The 18,687-nt window shown below is 39.5% G+C and overlaps 2 protein-coding genes and 1 pseudogene across 2 annotated transcripts; 2 read left to right on the top strand and 1 right to left on the bottom strand.

The window, feature by feature from the left end:
• Positions 1–2,687: 2,687 nt before the first annotated feature.
• On the bottom strand, positions 2,688–10,859 carry hspb11 (heat shock protein, alpha-crystallin-related, b11). The gene is made up of 5 exons (XM_006784064.3): positions 10,632–10,859; positions 8,133–8,239; positions 5,864–5,932; positions 5,737–5,780; positions 2,688–5,643 (listed from the first exon to the last, which is right to left on the bottom strand). The coding sequence occupies exons 1-5, from the start codon at positions 10,721–10,723 to the stop codon at positions 5,551–5,553; spliced, it is 405 nt and encodes a 134-aa protein (XP_006784127.1). The 5' UTR covers positions 10,724–10,859; the 3' UTR covers positions 2,688–5,550.
• Positions 8,404–9,189, top strand: LOC148100199 (uncharacterized; annotated as a pseudogene).
• A 15-nt stretch (positions 10,860–10,874) lies between the features above and the next one.
• Positions 10,875–17,332, top strand: smn1 (survival of motor neuron 1, telomeric). Its single transcript, XM_006784066.3, has 8 exons — positions 10,875–11,003; positions 11,720–11,791; positions 11,872–11,991; positions 13,670–13,861; positions 14,295–14,471; positions 16,589–16,663; positions 16,839–16,946; positions 17,184–17,332. The coding sequence occupies exons 1-8, from the start codon at positions 10,956–10,958 to the stop codon at positions 17,238–17,240; spliced, it is 849 nt and encodes a 282-aa protein (XP_006784129.2). The 5' UTR covers positions 10,875–10,955; the 3' UTR covers positions 17,241–17,332.
• The last annotated feature ends 1,355 nt before the right edge of the window (positions 17,333–18,687 follow it).

Below are 18,687 nucleotides of genomic sequence, written 5' to 3' on the forward strand. Positions count from 1 at the left end.
TGAGAAGGAGACAGATTGAAGGGAGCTGGATAGTCTACAATAAAAGCAAATATTTTAGAAGTTTAAAAAAGGGCAATTTTCCAGTAATGTCTATCTAAACCGCTCATCTAACTTTGCGAAAGCGTAAGCTGGCGATGCTCCCACTGGAGGCAAACAATCTTTCCTAGCTACAGTCCCAGCCATTTGGCTCTAATATTCTGGAGCTATTCCACTCCCCGCAAGGGCAAAGTAGTTTGTGAAGCAAAAGTTTAACTATTCCACCAAGCTCAACACTAACATAGACAGACAGTGAGGCAGAATATATGATTCTACCTGCAGGTCAGGAAGGATTTGGAGGGAGACAGACTAAGTGGAATCTAAGCTGGGTGGCTGTAACCAGTAGGCACTCAATACAAAGTACCTTACTCTAAGCCTAGGCACAGAAACTGGTGAAACAAGGAAAGTAACAAAAGGATGGTGGACATTGCAGCTATGATAATGGTTTTAAGAAGATGCTCGAAACCCCATTTTCAAAAATAAATCAATAAGCCACAGAGCAACTTGCATATCATGGACAAAAATCTTTACTAACTCATCCTGGGTTAGTATGAACATAGCTGATTAGCAAAGCAAATCAAACATGTTGCAAATGGTTGCCTTTTGTGCATCACAACTTGTAATGTTGACAAAATTCTTGTGCTCTATTTTGAAATCAAGATTATTCAAAAGTGACTTTTGCTTCTACAAAGATATTTCAGTGTTTCCAATGCTGTGAAATTTAAATAAAAACAGAATGGCAATATTTTCAACTGAACTAAACTAAAATGTTGGGAGAATCAGGTCTGATCATTGTTCTGAGTTGCCCTTTTTCAAATGTAGCAGACATGAAGACACACCCTTGGTTTAGGCAAGAGTGACAGCTGGATAGAGAAAAAGCGTACTTTCTTTGACTTTAACAGACTACCTGCCTGATTCTCAGGTAGAAGCATTAGGACCTTGCAGGTAAAAGACTGTTTAATCTTCAGTCTGACTGCGTTTTCTCGTGCTTTTTTGCTGTGCAATGTCTAGAAAAGTTCAGCACTCCAGTGCTTTTGTCTAAGCTGTTTCTATTTGGAAACTGAGGAGGCAAACTGATGTAGTGTTGAAAGCACAGGGTTTTTCCATTTAGGCTTTAGATCAATGAATTTCCTTGCTCAACAGTTTGGGAGCCTGGTTTATTGGCTTTTATTCCATAATGTACCAAATGTTTTTAGTGGCTGACTGTCTGGTTTGTAGACAGGCTAATTTAGCCCCTGTATTCTTTTACTATGGAGCCATGCTGTTGTAATACATGCAGAAAGGTTTAGTGCTGTCTCACAGATGTTGTCTGGCTGGCACAATGAAAGAATTTAAACTCGCATTTCTGGATGAAGCCACAATTGTGCTCATTGATGATGGTTTCTGGAATTGCTCTTTGTCCTTGTAGTAATTTTCTATTACAGAATTGTGTCCATATTCATGTCTGAAGATCATGGCCAGTAAATAGAGGTTTTCTTCCTGTTCCCGCACTTAGAAGCATTGATCCACCATCTCTGGAACTTTTAATCTGATACATTGATAATGTAGAAGTCTCATAAGGTGACAAAAACCTGTGGGTTTTCTTGGGTTTAAAGGGTTAAATTAACTCTTTAAATATGAAGCAGAAGTCCCGCTGCCCCAATATTTATTATGTAACACATCTATAGTTTAGGCTGAAAATCCATGCTTTAAATATGATTCTGGTTTTTGACAGTAATTTATGAAGCCCTGCGTAGCAAAGGCACTGAGGAGCCACTCAATAAGCATGGTTGAGATGTCTGAGGAGTACTATGCTCACTAGGTGCTTTCAGTAGCTAGCCCTGTATCTGACAGCTCTTCTTTTTCTCAGCCTGACAGCATGGAGACAGGTGGATCAGCATAGTGTACAAAAGCTTTTTCACACCCCCAGGCTGGTGTAGGGGTAAGGGACAGCCGCTGCAAGGTCAGTAGGAGTTGCAGAGAGGCCCAATACTGCATTCTGGTTTGCATCACGACAGCACGTTACGTCAGATGTGAGCTGGATTTTTTTTCTTTCTTTGTTATACACACACTGGCAGCTTCTTTGGAAACCGGTTTAGTGAGACTAATTTTGCCAGAAAACAGAATAAAGAGCTTTCTCCAGCTCCCAAAGAAGCAGCAGCAATTCCCATTATGCCTGTTTTTAATCATTACTACAACTATCTTTTAATATGTTTCTCAACTGAATTTCATAAGGGTGAATTTGATGAGCAATTGCTGGAATTAAACTCATAAATAAATATGAGTGTCAATTCTTCACTATCATTCTCCATTCCTGTTGGACTTAAATAATAGGAAGATTGTTTCCCTCTCCCATCTAATCAGCTAATTTCAGCCTTTTGATACCACTTCCTTCCTTTCACAACAGCTCGTTGTGTCTCAGCTTCTGTCATAAATGAGCTGATGAGACCAAATCAGAACTGAAATCAAATTAAGGCCCATTGTCGGTGCGCGTGGCTTCGTCACCAACGTGAATGGAGGACCACACTGAAGAGATAACAAGAAATTTAGAATCGCTGGTTTGTCATGAAAGAAAATAACAGAGCTGGGGTGGGTGGCGGATTTCTTCCCTCAAAATAACCACATACAAAACATCAACTATATTTACACAATTGCAATAAAAAAATACAATGTTTTTCCTGTGATTTTGAAACGTAGCCATTTTAATGTGTTTTAACTGATAATTAACTGAAAAATATATTGCATGCATACATATTTGTTGTGGGCTTTTAATAATTTTACAAAAATCAACCTCTGTCAGCTGTATCATCTACTGAACAGGGGTTTTCAGGGAGGATCCGATCTCTTTTTATAGACTCAGCTGAACATACAGAGTTCTGGTCTAGCAGATGTCTGAGTATGACTAAACAGCAGTTAGACAGCCATCAGTAGACTGGGTGATAATTTAGCCCTACCCTGCAGTGACATGATAATAATGCACTCATATCCTGCTGTGTTTCTTCTGATCGGCTGATAGTCAAGCACAAAAGGGCCTGAATTCATTAATAACACAGAGGAGCTTTTTCAGACCTGTTCAACATGCAAAGCGAGTCTCTTTGGTTAAATTTTTAAAGCAAACATATGAATTAAAATTCACACCTGAACTACCGAGGAGGGAAAAATGTACTCCTATGACTCTGAAGCACTGCATTTCACGGTCCAAACCTGACTTTCAAAAATATAATAAATATTCCATACTGGTAAATAATAGAAGAGTCAATAACACCGTATCAGTTTCTGCCTTGGCCTCATTACTCATTACACACTCACATACTCAAATGTGCTCCATCCGAACTATACCCCTAAGCAATTAGTTGCTCTAAACTATCAGGAGGCCAGTTATTCAGGCAACTATTTCATATTTTTATTGGTTTATTCAGGGCCCTGCATGCAGACCAAGCTATAACAAACACAGGCTCTGCAAATCCCCAAGCCTCGTGCAGTCAGAAAAGTAATTGGGGAGGGAGTCCCAAAGGGTCCTCACATACTGCTGAAAAGCCTTTGCTACCGACATGTTGAAATGGCAGCTGAGGTATATAGGTTTATGAGTGTTTATGAGGAAGCGTTACTGTGTGTGTGTAAAGGATATATACAGTAAGTAGAAGAGGTGGCTTGAATATTTTGTGTGAACAGGCCTGGAGTCTTTAGACACTCACTCGTTGGCTGGGAAACCATCTGGTCCCCCAACCCCCCAGCAAGGTTGCCCATGGTTATAAACGTCTGTGGCAATGTCAAATTATGTTCGTGAGGATGGGGGTGGGTGGTGGGCAGGCTGTATGGATTCCAATTTAAGCCCCTGCTGCTCAAAACTACTTAATTAATTCTATCTCTCACACAGAGAGAGAAACTTCCTTTGTAAGTAATTCTACCATTCATCACCATCCGGCTCTTTTATTCCAAGGCTTTGCCTATTATCAGCTTGTGAAATAGGCAGGAACAGTCGAATGTAGGATTTAAAATAAGGCCCATTAGTGAATCCATAACATTAAATAAGCAAAAACTGTAAAAATGAATTGACACAAATGTCCTAATCATAAGGCAGGCTTAAAAATACATTCAAATGTTTTCTCTATCAAACGTATCCCAAGAAGATTCATAGTTCCCCAGCTATGTCAAATAATGCGTGTGTGTATGTTTTTTTTTTATTATTGTTTAATTAAAAATGAAATACCACAAATTCATGCAGTTAGGTCCATATATATTTGGACACTGACACAAGCGTTATTTTTTTTTACCCGTTTACAGAAACATATTCCAGTTATAGTTCTGTAATGGACACGGACATAATGTGGAGACTCTCCACCTTCATTTGAGGGTATCCACATTATCCACAAACAAACAGCAACTGAAAGCTGCTGCAGTAAAGGACTGGTAAAAAGGAGGAAACCCAGCATCTGCTGATGTCCATGAGTTTAAGACTTCAAGCTGTCATTGTCAGCAAAGTATTAGAAATGAACCTTTTATTTTCAGTTATTTAATTTGACCAACGACTTTTGAGCCCCTGGAACGAAGAGGTTGAGTTTAAAAAAACGAAAACACTTTAGTTGCTCACATTTTTAAGCAATGAATTAAAGCTGAAAGTCTGCACTTCAACTGCATCTGAGTATTTTCATTTAAAATTCATTGTGGTAATGTACACAATCACAATCAGAATAAAGTCATCTCTGTCAAAATATTTATGGACCTGACTGTATATGTTTATGAAAAAAAGAAATGGTCATATTATTTTTATATATGTGATGAGCTCACAACGTTGCACAACTCCCATGAAAATAAAAAGTATGCCTGATTTCACTTCAAATTTCAGTATCCATGACTTCAAGGTCATCTTTTTGTGCACTTCTGGATCTGAACCAGAGGTAGGCTAGAATAGGTAAGGTGGAGTTCAACAGGAACAGGAGAAACCATGAAATAAACTTCAAAGATCAAAAACTACAGACAATCGGTGCAGCGGACACTTTTCACTGTTTTTGGAACTTTAGAACTTCGCTCTTTTCCGCAGCTGGCTGACTGACCAACAACAACACAAGCAAGAGGGGCTTACAGACTGCCTGTACTACATACTTGACAACAGAGCTCGCTACAGGTAGATGGGCCATCACCAGACTGCAAACGCACTACCTCTGCTGAAAAATCAATTCTGCTTTATACATTCTGGAGTCCGCTAGGGTCCGAGTGACGTAAATTTTGTCATCAGATGGTTAGCGCAAGGGTCCGTGTGGATGTTTTAATGCCTGCCTTTTTTTTAAATTATTATTGTAACCACACAGACTTGTTAAAGAAGTATAACAGGAATAACTACTCAGCTCCTGGGTCTCCAGCTATCCAAGTTCCCAACTGAGTACATTCTAGGCTAAACCAAATGTGTAACCAAAATTAAATTCAAGTCAGGCCAAATTTAAATAAAGTATGTTTTTTGATTTTTATGGGTTCACCGCATAACTTTATGATCACACCTCGTAAATGTTATACACACAATAATTTTAATTATGTGTGTTAATTTTTTACACTGACTCTGTGAACTGAGACAAAGTGATCATATCCCGCGGTGATGATGAAACGAAGGTGGGTGGCAGTGCATCCATTTAGCTGGAAGAGAAAAATAAAGACGAGTCATGGTTTTATTAATTCTCATTAAAGTTATTCATTCTACATTTACTTTACATTTCCATTTGAACCTACTGTTATAGCATTTGACTGAAGATGTCCCTCTGTACTTTCAAACTCTGCAAGGCAAAGAGTTTGTTAATCCCAGTTAAAAACACTGTGAATGGTGCAAACTAATACTTTGACTGGATGTCCTTATTACCTTTCTCTGCGACAGGCTCAAATTGAGAAGCATTTTGTGAGGTGTTTTTTTCTATTTTCAGGTGCTTCACTGCAAAACAATTAGAAAGAAACCAGCAGAAGATATTCAAAATTGGAAAGAAACCATGAAATAACACGAGATATAGATACAAACTTTAAAGAAAATAGATATGTCTAGAAAACAATGTTTATCAATAAGCATTTTAAATATGGAACAATGTTACACCTCATCCTTGAGATGTTTCTCTTCCTTTAAATGACCCAGCAGTCATTTACTGTCCAGTGTTTGACAGATTAATCAGCTTTCCTTTTTTTGAGCCACTTAATTACAGTTTTATTGACATATCGTGACAGGAACTTAAGGGGGGCTTGTTGAGGCCACGTAAAGCTCAGGAAGCCCAAGAAATTTTTCAAATAAACTGCAGAAACATCATGACTGCAAATGAGCTGCTGGAAGGTTTCATGAAGGGGTGATTATGTCTGCATGGACGAGTCATCAGAAAGAACCCTAACCCCGAACCAATACCGCTGCCTGGTATTGAATATTAGCAGTGGAGAGATAAAACACATAACCTGAGTGTGCAGTACTAATTAAAACTTTGGGGGCTCCGAAGGAGCGGAAACAACAATGACAAGAATGGATTCATGCGTATATCAGCAAATTATAAATGCAAATATCTTGTAGTTGGCTGAAAAGAAAAAGTCAATTTCTACAATAACACCACTAAGAATTTGTTATCCCACACATTACTTTAAAAAGCATAACCTGAACCTTTGGGAAAGGTGCGCATAATTCCCTTGAAGAGCAGCTAATCTGCAATACTACGTGGCTACAAAAAGTGTTTTCAAGCCGTGCTATATAAAATCATTTTAATGCCTGTTTACTTCAGCGGGGTGCATGCAATCCACACAAAATACAATCCCAATTTTAAACAAAGCTGGGATTGTGGAATGCTGTGTAAAATGTAATTAAAAGATGAATACATTGATTTGCAAATCTCATGAACCCTCATTTTTTCCACAAAAGAACACAGAAAACACATCAGATATTTAAACTGAGAAAAAAATAAGGTCATTTTGAATTTGATGGAAGAAATATGTTTCAAAACAAGTGGGGACGGAGCCAACAAAAGCTTGGAAAAGTAAGTGATACTAAAAAGAGACAGCTAGGGGACCATTTTGCAGCCAGTCAGGTTAACTGGCAACAGGTCAATCTGAAGAAATCTGAAGAAATCTCTGTGTGCAGGGGACAAATAAATACAGGCTGAAAATACATGGATACCCTTGATCTTTAGGCCCTCAGGCAGCATTGAAAAACAGGCATGATTATGCCATGGAAATCACTGCATGAGTTTAGGAACCCCTCGAGAAATCACTGTCTGTTACCACAATTCACTGTACCATCCTTTCAACTTAGGTTAAAGCTCTATCACGCAAAGAAAATGCCATACATGAACACAATCCAGAAATGCCGCCGCCTTCTCTGGACCAAGGCTCATTTAAAATTGACTGAGATAAGGTGGAAAAATATTTGGAATTTTTTTTTGGAAGACATAAAAACTACATAGTCCCAAGACTAGAGGACAGGGATCAACTGCTTTGTTATCAGCACTCAGTTCAAAACCTCTCTGATGGTATGGTAGCACCTATTTAACTCACATCTTGTACATCTAGAAAGGCAACATCAGTGATCAAAAGTATATAGAGGTTTTAGAGCAACACATGCTCTTGTCTAGATGACGTCTTTTTCAGGGAAGACCGTGCATGTTTCAACAAGACAATGTTAAACTGTATACTGCACTTATTACGACAGCTTGACTTTATAATAGACAAGTCTAGGTGCTGAACTGGCCTTCCTGCAGTCCTAACTTTTCACCAGTTCAAAACACTTGGCTCATCATGAACAAAAACAACAACAACAACAACAACAACAAAGACCCATGACTACTGAACAGCTAGAATGTCAGACAAGAAAAGTCCAGCAACTGGTCACTCAGTTTCCAGACATTTACAGACTGTTCTTAAAAGAAGAGGGGACACTACGCAGTGTAGTCACAGCCCTGACTTTTTTGGGACGTACTGATACGACTGAATTAAAAATGAACCATTATTTTTTCTTAATATTCTTTACATTTTCTATGTTCTATTGTGAATAAAATATGGTTTTATAAGATTTGCAAATTATTATATTCAGTTCATCAAATTTTACACATGGACCCAACGTTTTTAGAACATGTATGTTTGACCTAAGGTGCACACAGCCTCCATACCATTGTAGCTGTCCACTGTCACAGTGCCAATGTTTGTAGGTTCAGGGAAGTGAATGATGAACTCTTGAGGAAACATCCCAGTGGACATCCAAAACGTTTTAGTGTTTCTGAGTGATAAGAAAGACAGAAAATCATGACATTTTACCATTGATGAGACCTTTTTAGATCACATTTTGATATCAACTTTTGTTGTGTAGATATACAATATTGCGCAAAAAAACCTTCTTCATATTTTGCTGCCATGTAGCCAGACTTTCTTGAAATATTAAAAATGTTAGCTAAAGCAATAGTCCTACTGCTTTTCCAGTCATTTGCACAATCATGTGACTCATTCAAGCAAAAAATAAAGCACCTAATTCAAGACACCCAAATTTCTCTCGCGCCATCCAACAAGCAAAGCGTGCACATGCACAAAAGATCCAGAGCCACTTCCACAACACAAAGGACTTTCACAGTTTATGGCAGGGCATTCAGGCCGTCACACAGTACAAGCCTGCAACAGGCACCTGTGATGGAGATGCCACACTTCCTAAGGAGCTGAACAAGTTCTACGCGCGGTTTGATGCCCTGAACAACACACAAGCAAAGAAAGCCACGCCCCCCACCACCGACCAGAACATCTCTCTGCCTGCAGCCGATGTGAGGAGATCTCTCACCAAGGTCAACCCACGGAAAGCTGCTGGACCAGGCAACATCCCAGGTTGCGTGCTGAGAGACTGCGCTGATCAGCTGGCCGATGTCTTCACAGACATCTTCTACTCATCACTGAGCCAGATGATCATCCCAGCATGCTTCAAGTCCACCACCATCATCCCGGTGCCAAAGAAATCCTCTGTAACCTGCCTGAATGACTACCGTCCCATTGCCCTGACCCCCATCATTTTGAAGTGCTTCAAGAGACTTGTCGTGGTGCACGTGAAGAGCAACCTCCCCTGCTCACTGGACCCATTGCAGCTTGCATACTGGCCAAACAGGTCGACCAAGGATGCTATTTCCACTGCACTTCACCTCTCCCACCTGGGCAAGAAAGACAACTATGTCAGAATGCTGTTCATAGACTTTAGCTCAGCATTATCCCCCAAAAACTGTTCGACAAACTCAGCAAGTTGGGACTGAGCACCTCTCTCAGCAACTGGATACTAGATTTCCTGTCAGAGAGGCCTCAGTCCATCCGAATCGGCGACAACATCTCCAGCACCATCAGGCTGAGCACAGGAGCTCCTCAGGGCTGTGTTCTCAGCCCTCTGTTGTTCACCCTCCTGACACACGACTGCTCCGCCCTACACAGCTTTAACCACATCATCAAGTTTGCTGACGACACAACTGTGGTTGGACCCATCAGCAGCAACGACAAGTCAGCGTACAGAGATGCGGTTCAGCAGCTGGCATTCTGGAGCAGTGAAAACAACCTGTCACTAAATATGCACAATACCAAGGATATGATCATCGACTTCAGGAAGACTCGTTCCACTCACACACCACTCAGCATCCACGGTTCCACAGTAGAGTCTGTTAACAGCACCAATTTCCTGGGAGTTCACATCTCAGACAACCTCACCTGGACCACCAACACCACCTCCATCACCAAAAAGGCCCAGCAGCGCCTCCACTTCCTGAGACGCCTGAAGCGGGCCAACCTCCCTCCTGCCACCCTCACCATGTTCTACAGGGGCACAATAGAGAGTGTTCTGACCAGCTGCATCCCCGTGTGGTTTGAAAACTGCAAAGTCGGTGACCTCAGCCAGCTACATCGGATCGTCAAAGCAGCTGCAGGGGTGTGACGGGTCGTGCGTGACCCGTCACACCCCTCACATGGACTCCCCTCCTCCCATCCGGCAGACGCTATCGCAGCATTGGGGCCCGATCCTCCAGACTGAGAGACAGCTTTTTCCCACAAGCTATCAGACTCCTGAACTCACTACAGCTCCCCCACTCCCATACACCCACACAAACCACTAACTGACTCTACCCGACTCCACATACCACTGCCTTTGTAAATACAGATGCTGCTCTATGGAGAATCCTACTCTCAGGAATCATGGTCATTTTAAACCACTTCAAAGTCACCTTAAATCTCAATTGTAAATTTTAGACCGTTATTAACCCTTTTACCCCAAAGTGTATATTTACTCCCCTTACCTCAGTCTCAAAGTGTATATATATTCATTCTTTTTATTCTTACTGTTTATATATTTCTTGTTGTTCTTTTGGACTGTATGGAACTAGAGCCTCGTCGTCTCGTCTCTATATACTGAACTGTATTTAGCAGAGATGACAATAAAGTTTACTTTGACTTTGAATTTGAAGGGACGAAGCAGTGTTATGTCAACACAACAGACAGCTTAGCAAAGAAGCAATTTTAAGTTGCATCTTCAGGCGCCTTTTAGTAGCAGCTTGTAGCAAAATCACATAATTTGTTTCGTTTTGTTTAAATGAATATATGAAAATTGACAAAGATAAAACTGCTGAGATAATCACAGCTTAAGAACCAGCACTCACCCGTCGATAATGTTTTCTGGTGGGTGATTCTCATCGCTGGATGCAACAAGGACAACTTTCGCACCTAAAGAAGTTAAAGAGGACTCAATCATCGCACAGAAAAGGTTATAGTCTCCGAGGCTTTCTGGTTTTTCTATAACAGGATACAACAAATGCTTTGTTTACAGATTCTTAAGAGGGGAAAGTCGTCAATTGCCGTTGCCAAGCCAACCACTGCGTCGCAAGATATAGACGTCGCAATGTTGTACGTCACATTTTTCGACGCACGCTGCTAGTTAGATGTTTAGGAGTTAGCGGCTAGCACTGGATACAGCAATTGTTCACATGGCGAACGGATGCAAAGAAGTGCTTTTTACGCGCGGAACTGGACAGGCAAGTTATAATGCAGTATTACGCGGAGGAACATGACTTATATGACGCTTCTATGCTGTCTGTACAGTTGTTTGAGGCGGTGAGCTATATAGCTAAAAGCTACAAACCAACGTTGAGTTAGGCTAAGTTAAGATATGAGAAAAGGAATAAAAGAAGTCAAGCCGGAAATACACAATATACCAGATGTGCTTCAGTAAACAAAACGTGGCTTTATTGGAATATACTGTTGTGGATATGCGTTACAAAAAATGCTTTACAAAGTAGTTTTAGGTTGAGTTGCAACAGTTCACAGGAGACAAAGGTGTACTGTACAATAAGCCTAAAATCCTTTGCATCCTGCCTCTGTTTTTGCATGCACTGCTTGTAAGATGCTTCATTATAATTGTGGATTTAAGACTGATTTAAAATTAATAATAATGTAGAAACATTTAATGTGCTCGTCTTTTTGTATGCTGTTTATCCTGTTTTCCACGAAAGAAATTGGTTAATTATTCATCATAAATTGTTTTAAAGTCTTTCTGCTCTTCAGCACACCGTCTTTTACTATTTAGTGAATTATTGTGACACAACAAATAAATATTGGCTGTAAATGTCATCTGGTTTGCAGGTGTTATTTATTATTTTTAAATCACTTAATGTTTAGCCATTATTTATTTACACCCATTAAAAATACATGTTTGTATTGTAAAGACTCCAAATTTGTTGTTCTCTTCCAGAGTGATGATTCAGACATCTGGGATGACACCGCACTGATAAAGGCGTATGACAAGGCAGTTGCATCTTTCAAGGTAACTTGGGATTATTGCAGTATGTGTGAATGTTAAATGTTGTTTGCTACTTTAAAGTCTCTTCTTGATTTGTGTGTTAGACTGCCCTTAAGGGTGAAGATGAGCCACAAGTCTCAAAGAAAAACCAACCAGGAAAGAAACGCAAGAACAACAAGAAGAACCAGAGTAGGAAAAGAAACAATGCAGCACCAGAAAAAGAGGTGAGAAACTGGAACTAAAGCTACAGATACATTTGAAGGGGAAAAGGTTTAGAGTTAAATATTTACACATGATGTTTACAAAGTTGTCAGAGGTATCAAACTGGAGAGTACATTTTAACATGAGTCAGTTTAGATTCTGTGTTTCAAATCAGTGGTCGAAATGTATCTTTCATTTACAGTTTCTACAGTTATGGTCAGAAGTTTAACTACACTTATCACAAGCATGAATGTCATCATAATTTGAGGATTTTAATGATTTCTTTGAACTGTTCTTTTTACTTTGTGGAGTGATTGCACAGCATGCATCCTAAATGGGTTTTAAAATCAAGAATGTGGTGGACAACTAATTTTTGGGAGGTGGATTTTCTCTAATCCACACAGAGTGAAAAGTATAAATGCAGGCTTAAATATATACATACATTCACTTAAATATTTTAGTAAGTGGTGCTGTAGGTTCAACAATGACTTAGAACTGGGCAAGGCCTATTAACTTGTCATTAGTGATCATGATTGACTAAAACTAATAGTTTCTCTGCCATCATAAATAGGATTTGCATGGCAGCAGTTATTGGATTGACCGGTGCTTGTTACAATAGGAAACCCCAGGCTATTCTATGAAGGTCTAAGAAGGAGAATCGTACATTTATACGAGTTGGGATGGTCTCGGAGCTGTCCCTAAACAACTTCAGATTTTAAGATAATCAGTTTAAACAATTGTAAGCAAGTAACAGTTACTTGGGCACGTGACCTCTCATCCAAGGTCTCAAAGAAGACCCAATCTGTCACATCCTCAGATTAGATGAAATGTGTTAGGATGTTCAGGAACAACCCAGGAACCGCTGAGGCTCAAGTCTGCCATGAACTGGAAACTGCTGCAACATCAGTGTCACTGTACACAGTGAAGCAAGTTTTGCATCACCGTGACGTGGAAGGGTGCCAACCAAGAAAGAAGCACCTTCACCAAAAGATCTTCAAGCCTGCCTGAAATTTGCAGCAGCCCACATGGACAAGCCAAATGTCTTGTGTAGAAAAGTTTTATGATCAAACAAGACAAAGGTTGAGCTATTTGTCCACAATGACAAGAGGTCTGTTTGGAGTAGTAAAGTTTACGCGTTGAAATATAATTTCACCTCAAATCAATCGTTGATAAAACTGGGTGTTCCAACAGGACATTGATCCCAAACACACATCAAAACTGGATTTAGAATGGATATAGCAGGCTAACATTAAGCTTTTGGAATTACCTTCCCAAAGCCCGACCACACCCCCGTTGAAATTTGTGGACTTTGCTTAAAACCTGGGTTTGTGCAGGAAGCCAACAAATATAAATGAGCCAACAAATTTCTTCTCTGCCAAGAAGAATGATCAAATATTTAACCAGAAAGCTTGTTGATGGTTACCAAAAGCCATCTGGTGGAGATGCGACTTGCTCAGGGATTTAACGCGTTATTCGGAGTATATGTATATATGCCTTATGTATACTTTTGATCCCACAGAAATTTAATTTAAACTTGTGCACCTCTTCTGCACCATGTTACCATGACATTCATGCCCATGATGAGTGTTTTTTTTTTCTGACCACAACTGTACCCTGTTGGTAATTCAGAGACATTCAGAAACAGTGTTGTTTACACGTGTTTACGCTTTCACTTTAATTACAGTTTATGTTGTGTCACAGTGGCAGGTTGGGGACTCATGCAGTGCTTACTGGTCCGAGGATGGCCAGCTTTATGCAGCCACGATCGCCTCCATAGACAAGAAGAGAGGCACTTGTATAGTTGTTTATACAGGCTATGGCAACGAGGAGGAGCAGAATCTTGAAGACCTGCTGTCAGATTTTTCGGAGGGTGATGAGGAATCAAATACCAAGGTAAACTAGTGCAAATAAATGCATTCACATAACAGCAGCACAATACCAATAACAATTCAGTTATTAGAAAATGGTAGTATTGTTCCCTGACACAATTTGCATATAGTTTTTACCTTCATTATTCACATATGCACATCATGAATGTTAAAATAGCAAAACTAATATTGTGACCAAATCAGGCTTAAATATTTTTTTACCATTTTATCAAATGGTGAGTCATAGAAATCACTGCCGATTAACAGATTGCTTTCTTAGTCTATTAAAACTTAGGACTAAGGATGGATAGATGGGTTGGCTCTTTCTGTTTTTGTCTGGATCGTTTCTTACTGCTTCCCAAACAAATTCAGATATGTTTATGGATCTCTCTGTATTTGTTCCCAATGGTGTGAAATTGGGGAGAAAGATCAAAGCAGTATGTCTTTGCTATCCATAGGTGCATGAAGCAGAATCTTCAACAGAGGAGAGTGACAGGTCAGCTACTCCAAACCAGCACAAACAGTCACCTAATAAGGGCCACAAGTCCAAGACCCACAAAGAATCACCTCCTATGTGGGCTCCTGGTTTTCCTGGATTTCCTCCAGTACCACCTCCCATGCATGCCTTCAGACAGGTAAGAAGAAAGGCTCTTTAGGGAGCTGATTCATTATTAGTCTGCCAACAAAATTACTTTCATGCATATTACTCCTCTTATATTTGTTTTTAAATTGTGATTAAATCATTTTCAGATGTTAATTAAATTCCCGATAGGAGGTTGAATGTTTGGTGTAGTCAGAAAGAGGAAACATGAGCAAAGTGTTTATAATCTGAACACTAAAGATAGAATATGAACATTTATTGCAGGACTGGATTGTAATAGGCCCAATTTCTTTATGTGGACCCAACTGTAAAGAGCAGAAAAGAAATATTGTGTTTTTAAAAATATTCTACATTATCTTAAGCCTTCTTTGAGCCTCTACATGCTGACTGTTCAGTTTAAAAGCATACATACACTTATTATGGACATGAATTTGTGCCTTTTAGTGCTTTCCTGGAACTGTGGGGACTAATGCTTGTAATAATGATGGATATTAAAAAGAAAAAAGTTTTAACTAATCTTTGACTTGAAATCAAAAAGCATCAGAGTTATAAATACAGATTATCAACAAATTTGCTTAAATGTTCCTTTTTGTTTGTTTGTTTGCACCATAATGTACATATTTTACCTTTTTTCTTGACAAAAGTTAAATTCTTGAATTTATGGTCTTCTGGCACAGCTCTTACTAAGCACATTTCACCTTTTTATATGGTTGTATTCAGCTATTGAATTTTATTTCAAATGCCTTATTTTTACACTGAGCTTTGTGTTTTATCCAACTTTGTGTTTGATCATCGTCCCGCAAAACGACACAACCGTTTCCAGGTTTCAAACATCTATCTGATGTTTTGAGCTTATGATGAAGAATTCTGGAAAGTCCTTCTCATTCATTAACTTATATTCAGGGGTGCACATAAGTGGTGCGCAGGTGCGCATTCACTGTCAAAATAAAAGACCTGCACCAGATAAGAAGTTGCAACGCGTGTTTGCATACATATAAAAGACACTGTTTTTGTCCGCTAGAGTGGGATTTTCACGGCACATTCTGCACCACATCTCTGTGCGTTCATCATTTGTTTGAAGCCAGCTCACCTCCTGCAACCACTTTTCCGGGAATATGCGCTTCTTTTGCGGTTCGGACTCCTTCTGACATTTCTTTGGAGGTGGAGGAACACCAAAGTAATTGCTTAAAGGAGCTTCTTCAACATCTTTAAGAGTTCTAAACAAATGTCTGTCCTCCTCCAGAAGATCTTATGTACGCAAACGCGTTGCAACTTCTTATGTGGTGCGTGTCTGTTATATTGACAGCAAATGCGCACCTGTGGACCACCTATGTGCACCCGTGCTTATATTAATTTAACTGGCAGTAGATTAGCCTCTCAGCATGATGCTGCCACCACCATGCGTAACAATCATGATGAGGTTTAAGTGTCTCAGCTTTTTTTTAAAATGACTGTGTCAAGATTTTGTGCTTTTTTTTTATTCTCATGTGGGAAGCAACAAACTTTATTTGAGCTCGAAAGTTTTGATTTTGGACACCAGCCACTTGGTCCAAAACCTCACTAACTTTGGACTGTGACAATGTTGTTTAAGCAGCTTCTGTTTCATGACAAGCCTGCACTTTGTGATTATCTTTGAATTTGCATTGGTTTAGAAATGCTTACAGTAATCATTCCTGATCTATTGATCAATCCAGTTAGTGTTGTCGAACTAACCTTCCTTGGCACAGAAAAGCTACCACCAAGGCAGACACTAACCAAAGCTAAAAGGCCATGCACCTTGCCCTTTTTTTTCTAGACCCCTTGAATTAACAGTTGGAGTGGATTTGTTTTTTAATAATCCCTACTACCACCACATCACCTCTATCAGGCTGGTCTCAGCTCCCAGGCTTAACAATGTGCAATCATTTTGCCTCACAGAGCAATTCAAAGATATCAATAAAAGCCTAATATTTCCATGATATTTATGTCCATGTTGAGAAGAAGTTATTTTGAGTAAAAGAATTGGAAGACATCAGACTGCGCTTACTTCAGTTTAGATAAGTTTCCCTAATGAAAATAGTTTCAAGCCTCTCTCGTTATCTTGGGTACTTTATGTGGTAATGATATTACAAGCTGTTGATTTCCACCTTTGTGTCTTTTGTCTTGCACCAGGGGAGCAGCAAACGATCTGGTAGTCATGGGCCTGTACCTCCTCCATGGCCTCCTATGATGCCTTTTGGTCCACCGGTGAGTTGGGATCAATTTTTACCCTTAGCAAAGCTAAAGGAGTGTGTTTACTCTACAGCAGGTTAAATGTAGATACAGTTTAGGATATAACATGTTAGGGTCTAACAAATGGCAACGTTAAACACCAACAACTGCATCCTGAACATTCGCTCTGCTGTTGATGCCTCCACCTTAGATGGTTCCTCCACCTCCACCGATGAGCCCTGACATGGTGGATGATGAAGCCTTGGGCAGCATGCTCATCTCCTGGTATATGAGTGGATATCACACAGGATACTATCTGGTACGTGCACAGAACCCTGCTGGCTTTTTGGGAGGTTATAACATGGATTTGGAGCTTGTACATACCTCACCTTTTGTTATGCTGTAAATAGTAGTCACTTGTTTATGGTAATGTTGATGCTTTTCCTTTGCCTTTTTCGTTAAGTTGCTTTATTTTTCCTTTCAGATTTTTAGGCATATGTAAAAGTCATGGATTCATAAAATGAGTAATATTTTGGGGGTTATTGTGTTTTCATAGGGGCTGAAACAAGGGCGCAAAGAAGCTTCCAACTGGACAAAACAGCATCACAAATGAAGCCCTGCTTGTTATGTCTGGCTGTTCATATGAAGTGATGGAAGAAAGTTTTGTATTCTTTGTAAATAGATGAAATAAAGACTATGAGAACACAGCGGGTACCTGTTCTTGGATATAGTTTCAATTATGCTAGAAAAGACTGTATAAATTACTTTTTTGTACAGTGCAATTGCTTAATAAGATCCACTTTATCGCTTTAAAAAAATACATATTTTCTAATTGATTTTACAGAATGGCAAAAAAAAAACCCAAAGGATTACTGGATATTACTTGTGTGTATGTGATGAACTCAGTAGCATATGGTTGTAATGGCAAATATTGTCCAGTAGAAGTCAGACTGGTGTAATGTATTTATAGGAAAATGTGGCATGAATACATCATCAGCTGTTTTTTAAGTCCTGTACAAAACAATGGCTGTACAAAGGAACATTTTATGCAACCATTAGTTTGTATACTGTACACTTGCCATCCTTAGAATTCAATTCCAACCCAGACTTCAGTCCTGTGTTTAGTCCCTCTGGTGATTTCCACACTGTTAATTCAGAGAGTCTTTCCAATATGTTCCTTGGATACGAGCTCCCCATTTTCCCTGAGGTATTCCCTCATCTGCTGCCCGATATAGAATCGCATCCATCATAATCTTTTTCAGCTCGCATCACGTAGACGCATATTTCAGGCTGATAGAAGGCACAGTTTCGGCTACAGACAGTATTACAGTGAACTAGTCGTGCAGATAAAGATTGATTAGAGAAAAGTACTGAGACATTAGGACCACAGACAGATACAGACAAATGGAGGGAAAAGCCTGTGGAGGCGTCACGGTGTGGATAAATATATATTAACATGCTACAACCTTAACAATCACCCAATTAACGCCTTTGGAATATTTTGGACCTGTGGGCGCTCTCCAACACAATCAACATCAAATGAGGGAATATTTAATAAAAGGCTTATGTTTCAAGGACTGAAGCAGTTCTAATGCAATTTCTCTGCCAATTTTTCTTTTTAATGTCTTTGTACTTGACAAATTCTTTGAGAGATATTTCCAGTAGGAACACCTAGATTTTAAAACTCCATTTTGCCACAAATTAGGCATATTACTTTCTTGGCTCTAATATTTTGTATAATGACAACTCGGGGTCTGCTCACGACTTTCTTTCCGATGTCCTGAAAACTATGCTGGAATGTTTGAGGTTTAATAGCGTAGGAACAGAGGAGGAAATGGAACGATGGTTGCAGATACTTTGTTCATTTTTATATTTAGAATATAGAAAACCACATGCAATTACAGTGGCAACAGCCACAATCATGCTGCTGAAGCTGTCCCGCATTCATTTCATGAAAATATTTCCTATATTTCCTCTACTTTATGCTCATTCTTTCTGAAGTGGTGAGCAATTTGTGTGTGAGTGCGAGAGAAGGTTCAACAGAATATAGTTTTGTGATA

This window comes from Neolamprologus brichardi, chromosome 12, assembly GCF_056152115.1.
Source record: "Neolamprologus brichardi isolate AB-2024 chromosome 12, ASM5615211v1, whole genome shotgun sequence".
NCBI lineage: Eukaryota > Metazoa > Chordata > Actinopteri > Cichliformes > Cichlidae > Neolamprologus > Neolamprologus brichardi.